Below are 18611 nucleotides of genomic sequence, written 5' to 3'. Positions count from 1 at the left end.
GTTCGCTGATAGACGCCTGATTTCAAACGCTCTCGCTCCCACTCTCATTGATCATTGAAGCCAATCACAGACATATCTGATGAGCGCGTGAACATAATGGTCAATCGGAGATGTTTACGCATCCACTCAACAGCGTTCAAAGCGTCACTAGGGTTGTAACGGTATGAGATTTCACGGTAAATATCACGGTATACTGTATTAAACAATCAATTATTATTTATACCATCAATTAAAATGACCAATAAATTAATTAAAATTTTTGTTTTCTTTATTCAGATTTCAATAATCAAAAACAATCAAATACATTTAATAAATGATTATGGATTAGAAGATATTTTATTAATAATTAAAATTCAGAAAGTCTGCTTTGACTTCATTCTTCTGGCTTTTATTTTTTTATACAAATATTATCAAAAATTATGTAAATGAAATTAACTTTTTTATTATTATTTTGAGAAGTAACGTTACATTCTATTTAACAATTATAATAAATTTCAGTTTCCAGTTAAAAACTTCGGGTTAAAAAGCGGTCTTTTATTTTGACGGGATGTAGTGCAGAGCTTTGAGTTTCAGTGTATTTGACAATGGTTTTTCTCAAATAAAATGATGAAATGCTCATTAAGCGCTATCTCAGAGCAACCTTGGATATGTTTGTGTTCATGTCCTCGGATGACGAGACTTCAAACACTGAAAAAACAATAAGAGCGTCGCGCATACTTTAGTATGTAGTACAGGAAACAGCGCAGCTCATTCACACAGGCAGACACGCAAAACAAACAGATATATTTATACAGCCGTCTTTTTGCGCTTTAATATTCACAGAGCCCGCCTAGGCCATTTGATTTATAGTACGTTTTATTCATCAGTCCAACAAATCGCGCGTTTTTACCTGACATCGCTGCGTTATACTGTAACTGTACATTCCATTTTCATGACTGGATTCCGGGATTCCTTCTCCATCACATCATACGACCTAAGTTATAAACGGAACATACCTGCATCTACACGGATGGTGTTCTCGAATATAGGTGAACATGTTCGATGCGTTTCCTCCTTTTGCAGGTAGGCCTACTTTGCGCCCGCATTGTTTTTGGATATACACTCGAGGACATTTGACAACTCTAAACTGTTTGGTTACTGACATTCTTCAAAATCTCTTCTTTTGTGTTCAGCAGAAGAAAGAAATTCATACAGGCTTGGAACAACTTGAGGGCGAGTGAATGATGACAGAATTTTCATTTATGGGTAAACTATCCCTAACACCAGCATACTAACAGAACATACTTAATTGGTCAAGAAGTAGGTTCTTCATTGAATTCAATGAAGTATGGGGATTTAAATGCAGCAACTGACCCACTGCAGCCCCCCCCCACAAGTCATCTTCTATTCTCATTTTGTGTCTTACCTCTTCACCCTCCTCTCGCTAACTCTGTATTTTTGGCTCGTTCCTGTGTCTGTGACTGCCGGTGTGATTCATTATGGGGGTTGGTGAGTGTTGAGCGATTCCCTAAAGGAGCTCAAACCAGGCTGAGGCGTGTGAATTGTGTCAAACAGTGTTTTTTTTCTCCCTAGTGCTGATGATGGTTATTGCAGAGGAGTCACACATGCTACACGGGGTGGGGGTGCAGGTGATGTGTAGTTACGGGTCCAGTCGCGACATGTGTTGAGTGATCAGTCTGTCCTATACTTCCTCCCCTTCATGGCCAGCCTGTACGTTAGCACTTGCGAGCTGCTGATGTGAGCCCCCCTATCCGAACTGCCGCGGGGGAGCTTTCAACAGCTGGCCATGTGTGAAATCAAGAGGCTTTCCCATCCAGTTTCATCCAGCGATCACGCCAGGAGAGAACGAGAGGGAGAAATTAGCCGCAGGTCTTGACTTCAGGCAGTAGTCTGTTGCTGCATAAACTTCCTTGCCTTTGGCCTCTTACACTTAGTGTTGATTGGAAAAACCTGTCAACATTGTAATTGCTCACAGTAAGATTTGGACAGCCATTAAGTATTTTCTAGTTTGTCCCAATTAAACCTGGAGAAAGCTGCAGTTTTACTGTTGCTTTGCAAATTACATAGCTTTGAATAGATTTCTCTTACATTTATTTTTTTGCTTCACAAGGTTAATGGGGTTTGAAAGTGACTTTGGAATTTCTTTACCAATATTATACATAAAATAATGCTGTGAGTAAGGGATTTTATGTTTAATATAATTCTGTGGCAGGGTCAATAGTATTTTGTTTTTACCTTCATATGAATAATAATCGCCATGGATCAATATGGATTTCCATCCAAAGTTGCAGATTTAACGTGTATGCGCAAAATTGGAATATCACATAATCATTTTGCAAATAAAGCAGCATTTCCATCCCATGTGTTCAAGAGAACAAAATCATCACTTCCTGGGAAAAATATTTTTGTGCGCAAAATATCTGTAATAAAAATGGAAGCGGGGAAGCCACTGTGGCTTCTATCTATCTATCTATCTATCTATCTATCTATCTATCTATCTATCTATCTATCTATCTATCTATCTATCTATCTATCTATCTATCTATCTATCTATCTATCTATCTATCCATCCATCCATCCATCCATCCATCCATCCATCCATCCATCCATCCATCCATCCATCCATCCATCCATCCATCCATCCATCCATCCATCCATCCATCCATCCATCCATCCATCCATCCATCCATCCATCCATCCATCCATCCATCCTTGAAAACAGTTGTGCTGCAAAATATTTTTGTGGAAACCATGATGCATTTTTGTCAGGATTCTTTGATAAATAGAAAGTTCAAAAGAACAGCATTTATTTGAAATACACATTTTTTCTTTTACATTATATATCTTTTGAACACTTTAATGCATCCTTGCTATACATTATATATATAAAATCTTACTGACCCCAAACTTTTGAATGGTAGTGTATGTTTGAACCATTTTGGTAGTGTCAGATTTGCACTTGATGTCCATTGTAGAATCTGGATGCTAAAGCAAAACCAGTTGAGAACTACTGATTTAATTGATGTATGCAGCATTCAAGCACACACAGGTTATTAGCACATCTACTACTGCAGCATTGGGAAGCTACTCTGACATAGCATTAGCATAATTAGTGTTTGGTCAAACAGTAATTGTCTGCTGCAATAGAAAGTATCAAAATATAACAATACAGTTTAGCTACAGGATGCAATTGTGCTTTGGATTTAGGCTGATGGGCATTGAAGTTTGAAGATTTAACCCAACAGTTAAATCATAAATGTGATGTAACTCCCCTCTCTTTTGTTTTGTAGGTGTTTTTTGTAAATTGCAGTCCAGGAGGGTTCAGCGGCGCGGAGAGGTGACGTTGACCGGATGCGTGTAGCGGAGCGTGCCGTGTGGCTTTGACCATGAGCCGGCTGATGTTGGGCCGGACCTTGGAGCGGATTTGCAAGGCTGTGCTGTTGCTCTGCCTGGTGCACTTCCTCATTATGATGATCCTCTACTTTGATGTCTACAGCCAGCGTTTCGACATCTTCAGCCGCTTCAACAATGGCCGTGGAGCGAACAGCTCACGAGGACCCCACCACTACTACTATAACTTCTCCAGTGGCAGGCCCAACACTACCTTTGCAAGTTACTTGGCCACAGCTGACCATCTTCTGCCCAGCACCAAGCCAGAGGCAAACCACACTCCACCTACCCCTAAACCATTACCACCATGTCCGGAGGTTCCTCCTGGTCTGGGTAAGTTCTTATAGGTACTTATGTGGCACATATAGAAAAGAATGAGAACTAGGGCTGCACGCCAAATCAAAATTGTGACATAGCATAGTGCGGTATTGTTAAACCTATGACCAACTGCACACTACAACTGAAAATTTGACTTATGTTTTTCACCAAAAAAGGCATGAGAGTTTAATTGGGCCACCTACAAATATTATATTTGTATAAACAGGTATATTTTTATCAATAGCCAACAATACATTGTATGGGTCAAAATGATCGATTTTTCTTTTACACCCAAAATCATTAGGATATTAAGTAAAGATCATGTTCCATGAAGATTTTTTGTAAATTTCCTACCGTAAATATATCAAAAATGTATTTTTGTGACTGGATATGCATTGCTAAGGAATTTGGTCAACTTGAAAGGTGATTTTCTCAATATTTTTATTTTTTGCAATATTGTCATATCCTAACAAACCATACATCAATGGAAAGCTTATTTATTCAGCTTTCAGATTTCAAAAAATGTACCATTATGACTGATTTTGTGGCCCAGGGTCACATTTTGATAGCACTAATATAATATATATATATATATATATATATATATATATATATATATATATATATATATATATATATATATTGTGTGTGTGTGTGTGTATATTTTTTGTCACAATACTATAATTGCCGACTTACAATACTTTACAATACTTACAATTCTTATTCATTATTAATAATAATAATAATAATAATAATAATAAAATATTAATAACAACAACAACAACAACAGTAATTATAATTTATAGTTATAACAAAAATATATTATTGTAATACAACTGCGCTGTGAAATAAAAAATAAATACTTCAATAATCTTCTTAATTATTTTACTTTACATTTTTCTCTTTAAATTTCTTCTTTTTAAAGAGTTAAACCCTTGAGTTTTGGTTTCAGTGGAAAACTGCAACTACATGCTGATCTGGGTTATATTTGTTGACCAGGCGACACCTTGTTTTCTGTAAAAGCGAGCAAGAAAAAGAGACCTTGGCAAGGAACTAGATCAGGCCTCTTTGTTGGAACTTCGTAAAAGTAAGAACAAAATCCCTTACATAACTACAGCGATCAAACACTCAGTTGTGCCACAGAAAAGAGTAACATGAATAATACGAGAGACAAAAACGCATGGAAGGCGCTCAATCCTCAAAACTCTCAATTAGTGGCCTGAATAGTTGAAAGCAGACGATGACTGGTGTGTTATAAGGGACATGTGGGCAGGACCCCAGCCACTGTTCCCCATCTCAGAGCCATAATGGATTCTCTGCAGACTCCAATTATTGTAAAAGCTGTTGTCTCGCTCTGTTTTCTGAGCTGACTGGAGAGTTAAAATGGATTTAACATCAGCATGCTCTTCAGCGCACTTATATTTCATCCGCCGAACCGCTTTATTACCGGTGTTTTACGCAGTGCGTGACGTGTTCAGAGAAAATGAGCTGTAGACTAACAAGACGGTACCAATTTACTATCTCATACCACAATGTCAGTCTGTTCCTGTTCACTGTAGAATAAAATATATGCAAAAAAGGACAGAACTGCTTCATGGAATGTTTCCTATAGTTGAAGTGATTATTGTGCAACAGGAAGTCAAATCTCTTTACATTATAAGGTGAAATACCTCTTCCAGACTAAGTAGTATAATCCATCTGCATAAAGAAAAAAAAAAAAAAATCTAATTAATTACGATGTCATTGCACTGCATTTTCTAGCTCATAATAGGGCAAACCTTCATAATGAATGTGCAGCAGCTATTTGATATGCCTGCAAGCAGCGGGCCTTTGCCACCCATATCCTTCTAATGAGTTTAAAGCAGAGCTCTGGAGGGAGTTGAGCTGTGTCATATGACTCGTTTGCTGTCTAGCCTGCTCAGGGGTCTCTTTCTTCCTCTGTTTTCATACTTTGTTATGCCTACCCGTATGAGTAATGACAGAATCCCAAGATGGCCATCTCAAAACTTGTTATTTTCACACTCAGGGCCCAAAATGCTGCGAGAATTTGATAGATGGTTTTATAGGGGCTCTTCATGAAATCAGATTTTGCTAGAGTGGAATCTGTCATTCGCTGGAACTTTGACAGGAAGTGCTCAAATGAAAACACTCTACTGTATTCCCACTTTTCCCGGCTTTTTGCGTCCCCCTTCCTGTCTTCTAGCTGCAGGAAGTACAAAGGACCCTGTGTCAACCAGCGTTTTCAAAGAAATCCAGTGTTTCCAAATTCTTTAGCTGTTAAAGTGTGGAACAGGCTGTTTATGAGTCCATCCCATCCTCTCGAGTTCAAAGCCGCATTTCAGTTTGTCGTTGGCAGCGCTGCTTAGTCTTCAATATGCCACTGTAATGCGTATTTGATGTTTGCTGTCAAGCTAAGACAAGTGCGTCTGCAGTGAACGCTTGCTCTTTGCCGATTAGAAAACTGTAAACATTTTGAAAAATCATCTTGATTGAGATGCCATTGAGCCATTATTAGCACAAAGAGATTTCGCAAATGAACATTGATTGCATTTGGCGCACCCTTTCCATCATTCTGTTTACAAGAGCTGACCTGTTGATGTTGGTTTAGAGAGAATGTAATTGAAGCGTGTAAGAAGCAGACGTTTCCAGCAAGATTTCCGTGCTGGTCCCAGGTGCGTGTAGAACGTGTATCTTATTGCAGCAGAGGCCTGCAGGGAAAACCCAGGGTCTGTGTTAGATTGCATCCCAGCTGGCAGGTGTGGCTTGTGGCTGATGATGACTCACTGGTGCCGTCTTCCTGGAGGGGAGCTGTGTCATACTGTCAGCCACCACATAAACGGCAGGAGGCCTTCCGTGTTATAATCACTCACAAGCAATTAATGCATTAGAGATAGCCAACAAAATGGTATCACAAACAGTATGTTTTTATGTCAGAACTTCAGATCACTGATCACTTACAGTGGGGTTCAAAAGTGTACACATACGGAAACAATGGAACAATATGACATAGAGTTAATAATTGAATTAATGCATTGATATGATCAATGTTGTGTATGTGTGTATGTGTTCCGTCTATCTTGGTCTCATCAGACCAGAGAATCTTATTTCTCACCATCTTGGAGTCCTTCAGGCGGGTCTTTATGTGTCTTGCACTGAGGAGAGGCTTCCGTCGGGCCACTCTGCCATAAAGCCCCGACTGGTGGAGGGCTGCAGTGACGGTTGACTTTCTACAACTTTCTCCCATCTCCGAACTGCATCTCTGGAGCTCAGCCACAGTGATCTTTAGGTTCTTCTTTACCTCTCTCACCAAGGCTCTTCTCCCCCGATGGCTCAGTTTGGCTGGACAGCCAGCTCTAGGAAGGGTTCTGGTCATCCCAGATGTCTTCCATTTAAGGATTATGGAGGCCACTGTGCTCTTAGGAACCGTAAGTTCAGCATAATTTTTTTTGTAACCTTGGCCAGATCTGTGCCTTGCCACAATTCTGTCTCTGAGCTCTTCAGGCAGTTCCTCTGACCTCATGATTCTCATTTGCTCTGACATGCACTGTGAGCTGTAAGGTCTTATATAGACAGGTGTGTGGCTTTCCTAATCAAGTCCAATCAATATAATCAAACACAGCTGGACTCAAATGAAGGTGTAGAACCATCTCAAGGATGATCAGAAGAAATGGACAGCACCTGAGTTAAATATATGAGTGTCACAGCAAAGGGTCTGAATACTTAGGACCATGTGATATTTCAGTTTTTCTTTTTTAATAAATCTGCAAAAATGTCAACAATTCTGTGTTTTTCTGTCAATATGGGGTGCTGTGTGTACATTAATGAGGAAAAAAATGAACTTAAATGATTTTAGCAAATGGCTGCAATATAACAAAGAGTGAAAAATTTAAGAATTTAAGGGGGTCTGAATACTTTCCGTACGCCCACTGTATATATATATATATATATATATATATATATATATATATATATATATATATATATATATATATATATATATATATTGTTGTATATCAGCACGGCTGTGATTTGGCCATAGGTAATCACAGCGTGCTGATATACAGCCATATCGCACAGCTATGAGTGTGATATTGCATTTATACAACAGTTTGTCGGCACAAGTTTTTAAATAAATAAGAACAACAATTGAGTATCTTTAAAACCCCCTTTTTTGTGCAAAACTACTTCCTTCTGCCACAAATTCAAATCTCAAGTTGAGAGTTTAACAGTTGATCCCAAGCCTCTGTTACTAATTGTAAAACGTCACTTTAGAACTAGTAATGAAGGAACGTTTAGTCGCTTCATTGAAGCTCATTGTAATATGTAGAGTATTATGAGAGAGAGATCGGCTGAGCGAGTGTATTACCTGCATCTAGCTGATATTCTTCAGGTCAATCTTATATTAATAATAACAAAATCAGTTTGAGTGTACAGGAAAGTAATATCTTTTTCTTTGTCCTTTTAACATTTAAGACATTCCCATGACAGCACTAGTCAATGCATTTGTTGCTTAAAGTAAAAACAATGTCCTTTTTTCCTTGTTTCAGTCCATTTCAATATAAAAGTCTTAGTGACTGACTGACTCACTTATAAAGACAGTCTTTGCCGCCATCTAATGGTGTATTCATGTAACTTTCACTGAAGTTGAAATCACTAACGGACTCTTTCTCAATACCAAAAATACGGCATGTTATTTAAATAAAATATTATTTATTGAACAATAATATTTAAATTAACAACAATAACAGTATAAGAAGAAAAATAGGAAATATATCTGGTCTCATAGTGCGGTAGCCTGCGGCATTCTGTCTGTGACCGTTCTCGACTGAAACGTGGCCTTCCGCCTGCTGACCAGCTGGCCCAAATGGCTCTGACTCATAGGAAACTGACAACCGCCTCCATGAGGCAGGACATACATTCTCTCTGGCCTGCTGACATCGTTCTCTTCTTTGGTTTTCCATCAAATGAGGGCAAAGCTCATCTCAGAGATAGCTCTTTGGGAAGGAGCACAGCCAAGATTTTGTGAGAGGTGAGAGGCACACAATGAGAGAGATCAGAAAAGGCAAAGATTCAAAGGACAGTTCACTCCAAAATTAAAATTCTGCCATCCTCATGCTGTTCCATATTCCAACTACTTCTTTTCATTTTGAATTTTCATTTTTGATTTAACTGTTCCTTTAAGATGGGGCTTTTTAACTGACATTCGAGAGGGTGTTGACAGTCCAGACCTTTTTGTTTTTTGTTTGCACTTAAACCATCACTTTTCTTGATAAATTCTGTATTTCTGCTGAAAAAGTACTAAAAAGTATTAAAGTTGAAGTCTGAGAATTGTGTAGTGTAGATGTGATAATTGCCAGTATTCATGGACACAGTGTAAATACAGTATAATGTGCACATGCCTTAAGCACAGTTTCTCCTCTTCTCTCTGTTGAGTCAGTTGCTTGCTAGTTGGGTTGTCAGGCTGCCACGATGTGTTAATAGTACTGTAAGACCAGAGATCTGTATGTAGTAAAAGAGCTTAGAAAGCAAACTGGGTTTGGCACCAAGACAGAGTAAAGTCTACTATTTTGTGCAGTTCAGGAATAGTATTAAGGAGATTTTTTTTTTTTTTTTTTTTTTTAAATAAAACTTCATTTTCCATGCTTTGTTAGCAGTAGAAAATGTTTATATTTTTATTTTATTTTTTGCAGTCAGCCCATTTTCTTTCACAAGGGCAAGCAGTAATTTCTCTTGGTGTTTCAAGCTGCGCTGCTTCTGCTTAAGTCGTAGCATTTTTCAGTAAGGGCAATTTCAGTCAACAATCAGTCATGTGTGTAGGCATAAATCCATAAAATGGTCCCTTTAAAGGTACATTATTTGAATTGACATTCCACAGTTTCTCCTCAAGAACTCACACTTATTCTTTTACTCTTATGCATACTGTAACTTATGTACAGTTTTCTCATTCAGCATTAGAAACATGAATGCATTAACAAGGGCGTTATGATCTCATTTGCTTCCATGTTATTTAGTCATTTCATTATTAACTTTTAAACTGGAAAATCAGTTTCGAATCATTAATGAAAATTGAATGGAGGAAAATTGATCTAATTTTTTTATTTTTAAATTCCATTAAAATTAAAGGAATAGTTCACTTCAGAATTAAAATTTCCTGATAATTTACTCACTCCCATGTCATCCAAGATGTTTATGTCTCTCTTTCTTCAGAGGAAAACATTCCAGGATTCTTCTCCATATAGTGGACTTCAGTGGGGTACAATGGGTTGAAGGTCCAAATTGCAGCTTCAGTGCAGCTTCAAAGGTCTCTACACGATCCCAGACGAGGAACAAGGGTCTTGTCTAGCGAAACGATCGTTTGGAAAGTTGGAAAGGTCACTCTTGACGTGGGCAGAAGTACCGATCCAGTGCCTACAAAACGAATGTGCAAAGACTAAGTCAAACACCCTTTACAAAAAAAGGTAAAACAACAAAGTCGGCCGATTTTGAAGTTAGATGAGAAAATGAGATGGAGTTTTTTCACTCTACCGCGATACTTTTGCCTACATCACACGTGACCTTTCCAACGTGATTACGTACTGCTTGGCGCATCGCAGAGCAGTGCAAGAATAGCTTTTGTTGTTAAAAAGTATATACATTTTTATTATTTAATGTTTTTAGAAAATGACCGATCATTTCGCTAGATAAAACCCTTGTCTAGGATCTTGTAGAGCCCTTTGAAGCTGCATTGAAACTGCAATTTGGACCTTCAACCCACTGTACCCTGGTGAAGTCCACTATATGGAGAAAAATCCTGGATTGTTTTCCTCAAAAACCATAATTTCTTTTCGACTAAAGAACGAAAGACATGAACATCTTGGATGGCATGGGGATGAGTAAATTATCAGAAAATTTTAATTCTGAAGTGAACTAATCCTTTTAATTCAGAATGGGAGCCTCTGGGATTGGTTTTGTTTTTCTCTCTTTTTTTATTGTGGTCCTGTAACTTTTATTTGGAGTCTCAAGCCCCCCTCAATTCAAACACTGCTGTTAAACCTGCTTTAAAGAATCTTGGTTCAGTCCCTTATGGTTAGTCCTCCAGGCACCCTCTGGCATTTGATCTCTCTCTTTTTAATTGAAGTTGAAATTTAGGTCTTCTTAATGAAGAAAGGTCTAGCCAAGTAGTTAAACATCAGCATTTTCCACTCTAACTTTGCAGCAGTTATATAATCTAATATAAAATTTAATATATAACTATGACTGAGAAGCAAAATTGTAATAATCTCAGTTATCGAGTTTCAATCTGCTCTCCATTTTGAAAGGTATAGTTCATTAAAGCCTTAGCAAAGATGCACTTTTGTTCATCTATTTCAGCCTTGTTTTAAGATTCTTCTTGGGATCTCTCTCATGAATTATTTATGGTCCTTCTTCGGTTTTCACTTGGTACATGGAATTTCCTGTGGCCTAGTAATAGTGTAACAGCTTTTTAGTGTTTTTCTAATTCTTCCTTGTCTTTGTATGGGCACCTCAGGGTCTGTAGGGTTTTCTGCTTGAGCAGAAGGCATAAATAGCTCTTTGGCATCACCCAGCCGGGTCCATACTCCGCCCCTCACCTTCCCTGGAGCGCCTGCTTGCTTCCGCCAACACGCTCACTGAATATTTAGTTCAGGTGTAAGGAAACTTATTGCTCCTTGTCTTACAAGAAGAATACCTTCACGTATTACATTATAATAGAACATTCATTATAATGGAATTCATTCATTCATTTACTGAGCAATGCTCAGTTGTGCAGCAGCCTTTATGTTTGTGCATTTAAAACTATTATACAATGGCAATTATACAAGAGTGAAATATTCAGTCATATTTTGTCCACTAATTTCATCTCTTGATTCAATTCTGTTGACTGCATATTCATCACATAATATATATGTTTGGCTCATTTGATCACATCTTGTTTTCCTCATCAGAAACTAATTGCTTTCAGCGAGATAACAGTTTCTCAGATATTTAAGCAACCATTTTTATTTGTGCATTTGAAGTGGAGGAAATTGAAAGGGAAAAGCATTGATAATTCAGCAACATTCATGATCAACCTGATTGTATTCTAGAGTCCTCAAAGAGGCCCAAAAAGTGCAAAGGTGGGGTATAGCAAGAAATAAATCTGTTTAAGGGAAGAAGTTGATGTAATAATTGGACATCTTGTTTTCTTGTTGGATGCAAAAGCTTATCGACACTTGATCATAAAGATGACGAAATTCTCTGGAAAGGGAAATATGTATTTAAATTAAAGGCTGTTTTCTGTGTTCAGTGTTATTTTAGTGTTGTTTATAGACTATTGTATTAATATTTTGGATAAGGTTTTTATTTTTATACTTTCCGTTTTTATTTTAATTTTAGTATGTTTTCGTTTTCACTGTGTTTACTGTGTTTTGCCTGAAGGTGCATTCACGCCATGTTGTAATTACTGTAATTATGAGATTTCAACTTGTAAAAAACATTCAGGTCCTCGTAGAGATTAATTACATCTTGTAAAATGGGAATATTCTGTGAGCTCCTGCTTGTACCACCTGATCGCTGCAGATTAATTTAGGTGTTGATAGTGTTGTTATAGAAACTAGAGGTGTAACCGTTCTAGCAGTTTTAGGCCCCGTCCACCCAGAGACGTGTTTCTGTGTATATGCACAAATTGTGTATCGGATAGGCGTTTCATCTACACAGATCCGGCGTTTTCGGAAGGTGAAACCGCTATTTTTTGAGAGAGTGGATAAATCTGAAAACGCCGCTTTTACGTTTTCGTGTGTACAGCCTATCCGTATATTTTGTGAAACGATGATGTCATCACCCCACATGTGGACCCTAGTCAGACGCTGCTAACAGCACAAAACAAGCATTTATGGTTTATGCGCATGCTCCAAGTCTTATTCTCTGTTTTAAGTGTATCTCTGTGGCAGAATTATGGCGCTGCATACTGGTCTGGCATGTATATTACATCGTCTTGAATCGTTTCAGTGGTTTCGTGTGTATGCAGATATTTCTTTAGACGAGAAAATAAAAGATCGGATAGGGAAAGATCTGGCTTCGTGTGGACGGGGCCTTAGAGTCACGGTTTCGGTATGTGCTATGTTCAGGGAAAAAAGGACTACTGCCAAATAAAAATAAAGAAAATAAGAACAAATGGTCTAACTACAATCAAAAGCACAAATAAATACAGTAGAGCAAAGATACAAATAAAATAAACAGTGCTTTTCAGGTTTCTAAGGTAGGTCTTACATTAGTTTTCAGGTATAGAAATAGAATAAAGTAATCAAATGTAAAATAACATTGCATATTTGACTGTAAAAATTAAAGATGAATCCTTATTAAAGTTACAAAAGTTTAACATTAAAAACACAGACAGCAGAAATATTAGGCTGCAGTCACTTTATGATTTAAAGGAATAGTTCACCCAAAAATGAGAATATGATGTTTATCTGCTTACCCCCAGCGCATCCAAGATGTAGGTGTCTTTGTTTATTCAGTAGAACACAAATGATGATTTTTAACTGCAACCACTGCCGTCTGTCCGTCAAATAATGCTAGTGAATGCGAACTTCTACTATAAGAGTAAATAAAACTTGCATAGACAAATCCAAATTAAACCCTGCGGCTCGTGACGACACATTGATGTCCGAAGACACGAAACGATCGGTTTGTGCGAGAAACCGAACAGTATTTATATCATGTTTTACCTCTAATACACCACTATTTCCAACTGCGTTCAGCACTCGGTTAGTGAGGTCTGATCATGCTCTGACAACGGCAGTGATGTCTCGCGCATATACTTCAGTGAGCGCTAGACATTACTTCCGTTGTCAGAGCGCGATCAGACCTCACTAAGCGAGTGCTGAACGCAGTTGGAAATAGTGGTGTATTAGAGGTAAAACATGATATAAATACTGTTCGGTTTCTCGCACAAACCGATCGTTTCGTGTCTTAGGACATTAATGTGTCGTCACGAGCCGCAGGTTTTAATTTGTATTTGTCTAAGCAAGGTTTATTTACTCTTATAGTAGAAGTTCCCATTCACTAGCATTATTTGACGGACAGACGGCAGCGGTTGCAGTTAAAAAATCATCCTTTGTGTTCTACTGAAGAAACAAAGTCATCTACATCTCGGATGCCCTGGGGGTAAGCAGATAAACATCAAATTTTCATTTTTGGGTGAACTATCCCTTTAATGCACTGATCCAGTACACTGATACAGTACCTTCATCCGACTACATCTGCTAGGATACTAACCAAGAAGGGCATGTTGACATAATTTTTGTCTGAATTTGTCCGTTCAAGCACAAGACTCGAAAGAGAACTCGTTTTTTTTTTTTATCATCGCTGTTGTAACGTATTGGGAAGCTAGAATGCATATTTATTGAATGAAATGCGATATTTTTAACAAACCATATTATAGATGCGTTTTAAGTTGAACCACGGTGGAAGTGCGTGCCGAAACATGGGTGGAGAACGGTACAGTTCGTTTTTTACTGAGAACCGTTATAACTATGATGGAGAAATGCATAATTCCCAACTCAGAATAGAAACTCACATTTGGTAATCTTGACTTTGCTGTGTGTTTCAGATACAGTTTTGTTTTGATTAACTGCTGGCCTGTTTGGACGCTCAGCAGATCCTCAAAATATGATAGTAAATGGGGCAGCAATATTAAGATTGTCACATCGGTTCAGTGTCTGAGAGAAGATTGTAGACACAGAATCAATGAATGCCAAATGTGAACTCAAGGAGCTAAGGAGGCAAGCGCTACGGCAGGCTGAGAAAATTGCATTCATCCCGCCATAACACCCAGGAAGCCATTAAGACATTGGTGCCTTAACTAGATGAGCAGCGAGCTTTTCCAAATGATAAATGACAAAACATGGGACTAATATTGTCATCCGAAAGGGGATTACAATATTGTTGTTGTTTTTTTCTGTGATCGCTGTGATGGAAGTCTTTGAGCATAGAGTGTGAATGTCTGGAATGGATTTTTTTTTTTTTATAGGATGGATATGTGGCTAAATTTAAAAATGCATATGTAGGTGCAGCCATTTCATTTCACTTAAACCACTCTCAGTAAAGCTGTTTATAATACCAAACCTCAGAAATGGAGAACAGAATGTCATTGTTTTTTTTATTTATTTACTTCCAGCTGGTTTAATTAGACAAACATTTCAGTCGTGTCATTTTCTGTTGATTTATTCATTTGCTTATTTATTAGAACTGTTTATTCATGCATTGTGTTTGTAAAGTTTCCCGAGATTATGTAAGGAAAGCCAGCTCTGGGAGATCAGGGGTATGTCCTAAAAGAGATCAAAGGATTTGATGCGAACATATTGGATTAGGCCAAGGCCTGTTAATACAATGAGCTTAAACTGATGGCTATTATTGCACTAACAGGATAAGTGACCTCTCATCCCATCTGGTTTAACCAATGGACACAGGTAAAATCAATACGAGGTCTCGCAGCAGCCTGTCGCTAATGTCACGTTCTTCATGCCAGTTGGAGAGACTCCAGTTCTCATTTCAAAATGTTTGAAGCTCAGAGAATATGGCGATAAATCTCATTGGCATCATGCTCTTGGCAGAAGTACCTTATACTGACATTTTATTTTTTAAATGCAGGTTTGAAAAATTCTATTCAGTGATTTCCTGCAGGCACAAAAGCAAACATCAGTGGTAAAAACTTTTGTGAGTTTTGAAGGCAGATTATTATTTGTGCTTTGTCCTCTTTAACTCCCTGAGGTCTGAAAACACGCCGGCGCGTTTTGCAGGATTTTTTTCACATTGCAGCAAAACAGACTTAAAATACTCTGTCATTTCTTGTCATAGAGACATAAGTAATATATCAATTGAAACTATGGAATGTCTTCTTTTATTTGTGTACATTCAGAGTAAAAACACAATGTTGTAAAAATAAAGAAAACTAACATGATGCGTGATCTCTCCTCTCCCTCTGAACGAACTCCAATCTGATAGTTCTCAGAAAATGAACTGTAACTTATGAATACTAATGACAAAAAAAAAAAAGACACTTATGTCTAAAGAAACGTTGAAATGTCAGGTTTTAAATCGTGCAAGTCAAATCGAAAACAAACATTCTGTGTTTATGTAATCTGTATGAAAAGAGAGCCATGTCAGAAGTCTGTGATTTAGCTTATTACCCGCTAATGCTGCCACGCCTACGGAGCCAGCGCTATTCAGACACAAATTCAGAGGCAATACATGCATACATTGTCTAAATCATGTATTTATTGTCTTGAAAAGTGTTTATTTGGATGTTAAAGCCATGGTTTGCAATCTGTAGAAGACATGCTGTTAGTTCCTAGTTCCTTTTCTTCTTTATATGAATTTGTGGCGTAAAGGTGCACAGAGAGCGCCCTCCGGCTGCAAGTATGAATTAAAAAAACCATTCCTGAAATGTCCTCTTCTTCTTTAGAATAATTTGTGGACTAAATGTGCACAGAGAGCGCCCTCCGGCTGCAAGTATGAATTGAAAACACAGTATCCAGCACTCATATTGATGACAATAAAAATTACTTCTCAGTATAGAAAATTGACATAAAATATAAGAATCCATCAATATTTCTCCAAATGTGCATGCTTTTAAGCTAAAAGCCTATATGAAATGCCGTAGAGGTAACATAATTGTTCAGACACTGCATCACAGAAATACATTATATTTTAAAGAATATAATAGAATACCATTATTTTAAATTGTAATAATATTTCACAGTATTACTGTTTATGATGAGCTGAGACATTATTACAGAGGGTTTTTTTCACAGCCTACCTGACTGAAAGGCCTCATTAATATGCAAGTAATTTCAGGTCATTATTATGTGATTCTTTTGTCTTCTCAGGTGTAAATGGCCCATTATTCATGATCTTTCACACCTCCATACATACGTCTTTCTTGACAAAAAGTGTCTTACAAAAACTAAATCAATATATTGTTTTATATGAAGGAGTAGGCAGCATAATTTTTACATAATTCTGAAGCAAAAACTCTAGTCTACAACCTCCAATACCCCAAAGTCTTTTGAACACAGATTTAATATACTTTTTTTGGCCTTATTTCAGTGACTTAAGTTTTCTGTTTTTTCAATAACCACGCATAAACATTATTCCTTCAAAAATACAAACATGTACATACACGTTCCTCAAATATTATTGTAGCCTAGTTTGTGCTGAATACAGTGTAATGACACTTTTGTCATTTATATGTTTATGAACAACTGAAAAAAGCACAAATGTCAGGGCATGCCAAAACTTCCCCAAGCCCCAAATCAGCCTCAGACTCCAGAGGGTTAAGGGACGTCAGGACCTTTTGGGATTTCACCTTTTGGGGAGACACTACACTCTAAAAAATGCTGTGTTAAAAACACCCAAGTTGGGTTGAAAATGGACAAACCCAGCGGTTGGGTTAAATGTTTGACCAGTTTTATTTAACCCAACTATTGTTTATAAATTAATTATGTGGTTGGCTTAAAATGAACCCAAAATAGATTGGAAATTAAACATCAGATGCATAATTACTAGAGGCAACAATGATAATCCAATGGTGAATATTTGTTAATAAGCAATTGAGCAAATAAATGTTTATTGTTTAATTATTATCCATTAAACGTATTAATAAATGTTAATTCTCAACATATTTTTGGTTCATTTTAAGCAATACAGTCATTTTTAAACAAAAGTTGAGTTAAATAAAACTACCCAGCAGATTGGGCAAACATTTAACCCAACCACTAGGTTAAAGACACCCAATCACAGAATTAAAACAACCCAATAGCTGGGTATTATTTCTATTAAATATTTAACATTTTTCATTGCAAATTACAAGTTACTAATATAACAAGTTGTATAATCTAAAAAAACATCTGTCATAAAACAATAAAAATATCTGTAATATAGTTGAGAATGTACATTTGGTGTTAAATTAACTTGAAATCCTGAGCTATAGTTTTTGTTTGCCTGTGGTGTCTTGCCTTAATTTTTTAAATAAATTCTATACAAAAAAAAAAAAGAAGAAAATTTATTTTTAAAAAGATGTTTTTAATGCTCCAAACGTAATGACACATAAATATATATTTATATATTGCTGTGGTTAAACAAAACAAACTATTATATCTTTCATTTAATTTGTGTTCTCCTTTACAGTGAAAAGAATCGCTTAACAGAATGGCTCACATTGCCTGCAATTGTCTGAGTTGTGAAACGTGAGCACCAAAATGTGAGAAGAGCCATGAGAATGTCTCTGATGAGTCACTCCCCTACAGTGACATTAAGCCGGCCAGATGATTTTTATGAATGTGCATGTTGAGGGGGGTGGAGTGGTAAGAAGTGGACGCTGTCTCAGAGAATGCCTGCCAGTGGCATCACATGTCACATCTGATTTGTGACAAATGGATTTTGTGCTTTATGTAATTAGGAAGTAATACCATTCGACCACTTTTGGCACGTTTCTACAGATTTGTGTTTCAGCTGCGATCGAAAGGTCATCCGTTTTGCCACAATATTGAGAGTTTCCTTTTCACTTTTTCAAGAATGAAGGACAACGTAATGTACAAGAGAGAGTGAGCTCTACCAGAGAACAACTGCATGCCACAGTAATTGATTTTTTTAAAAGAGGAATGTAATCCTTAAGCTCTGGCAAATTCCTCTCTGGCAGAAGGTCTTTTCAAGTTTTCTCTGCTACATTCAAACGGTTTTTAAGAGCAGAGAAAGGGAGTGAGAGGAAGGTAAATGAAATGGCTGGTTTCCAGTGTTCTTTCACATTATGCTCTGTAAAACAAACAAAAAAAGATCACTATTAAAACAAGCAAAGAATGCTGAAAAAAAATAATAATGAAATATTTATTGGATTGTAATTTTTTGTGTACTTGATGTTTACAATA

The 18611-nt window shown here is 37.2% G+C and overlaps 1 protein-coding gene across 1 annotated transcript in view; it reads left to right on the top strand.

Annotated features, from left to right (window-relative positions):
- Nucleotides 1-18611, top strand: part of b4galt2 (UDP-Gal:betaGlcNAc beta 1,4- galactosyltransferase, polypeptide 2) — a 157366-nt gene that overhangs the window by 23982 nt on the left and 114773 nt on the right. Inside the window, exon 2 of the mRNA XM_067362831.1 lies at nucleotides 3291-3723. Within this exon, the coding sequence (XP_067218932.1) occupies nucleotides 3387-3723 (337 nt within the window). The 5' untranslated portion in view covers nucleotides 3291-3386. The remainder of the gene's footprint in view (nucleotides 1-3290; nucleotides 3724-18611) is intronic.

The sequence above is a fragment of the Chanodichthys erythropterus genome, chromosome 16 (assembly GCF_024489055.1).
Source record: "Chanodichthys erythropterus isolate Z2021 chromosome 16, ASM2448905v1, whole genome shotgun sequence".
Lineage (NCBI taxonomy): Eukaryota > Metazoa > Chordata > Actinopteri > Cypriniformes > Xenocyprididae > Chanodichthys > Chanodichthys erythropterus.
The sequence above is the reverse complement of the archived record's forward strand: the minus strand, read 5'-3'. Positions and strand labels throughout refer to the sequence as shown.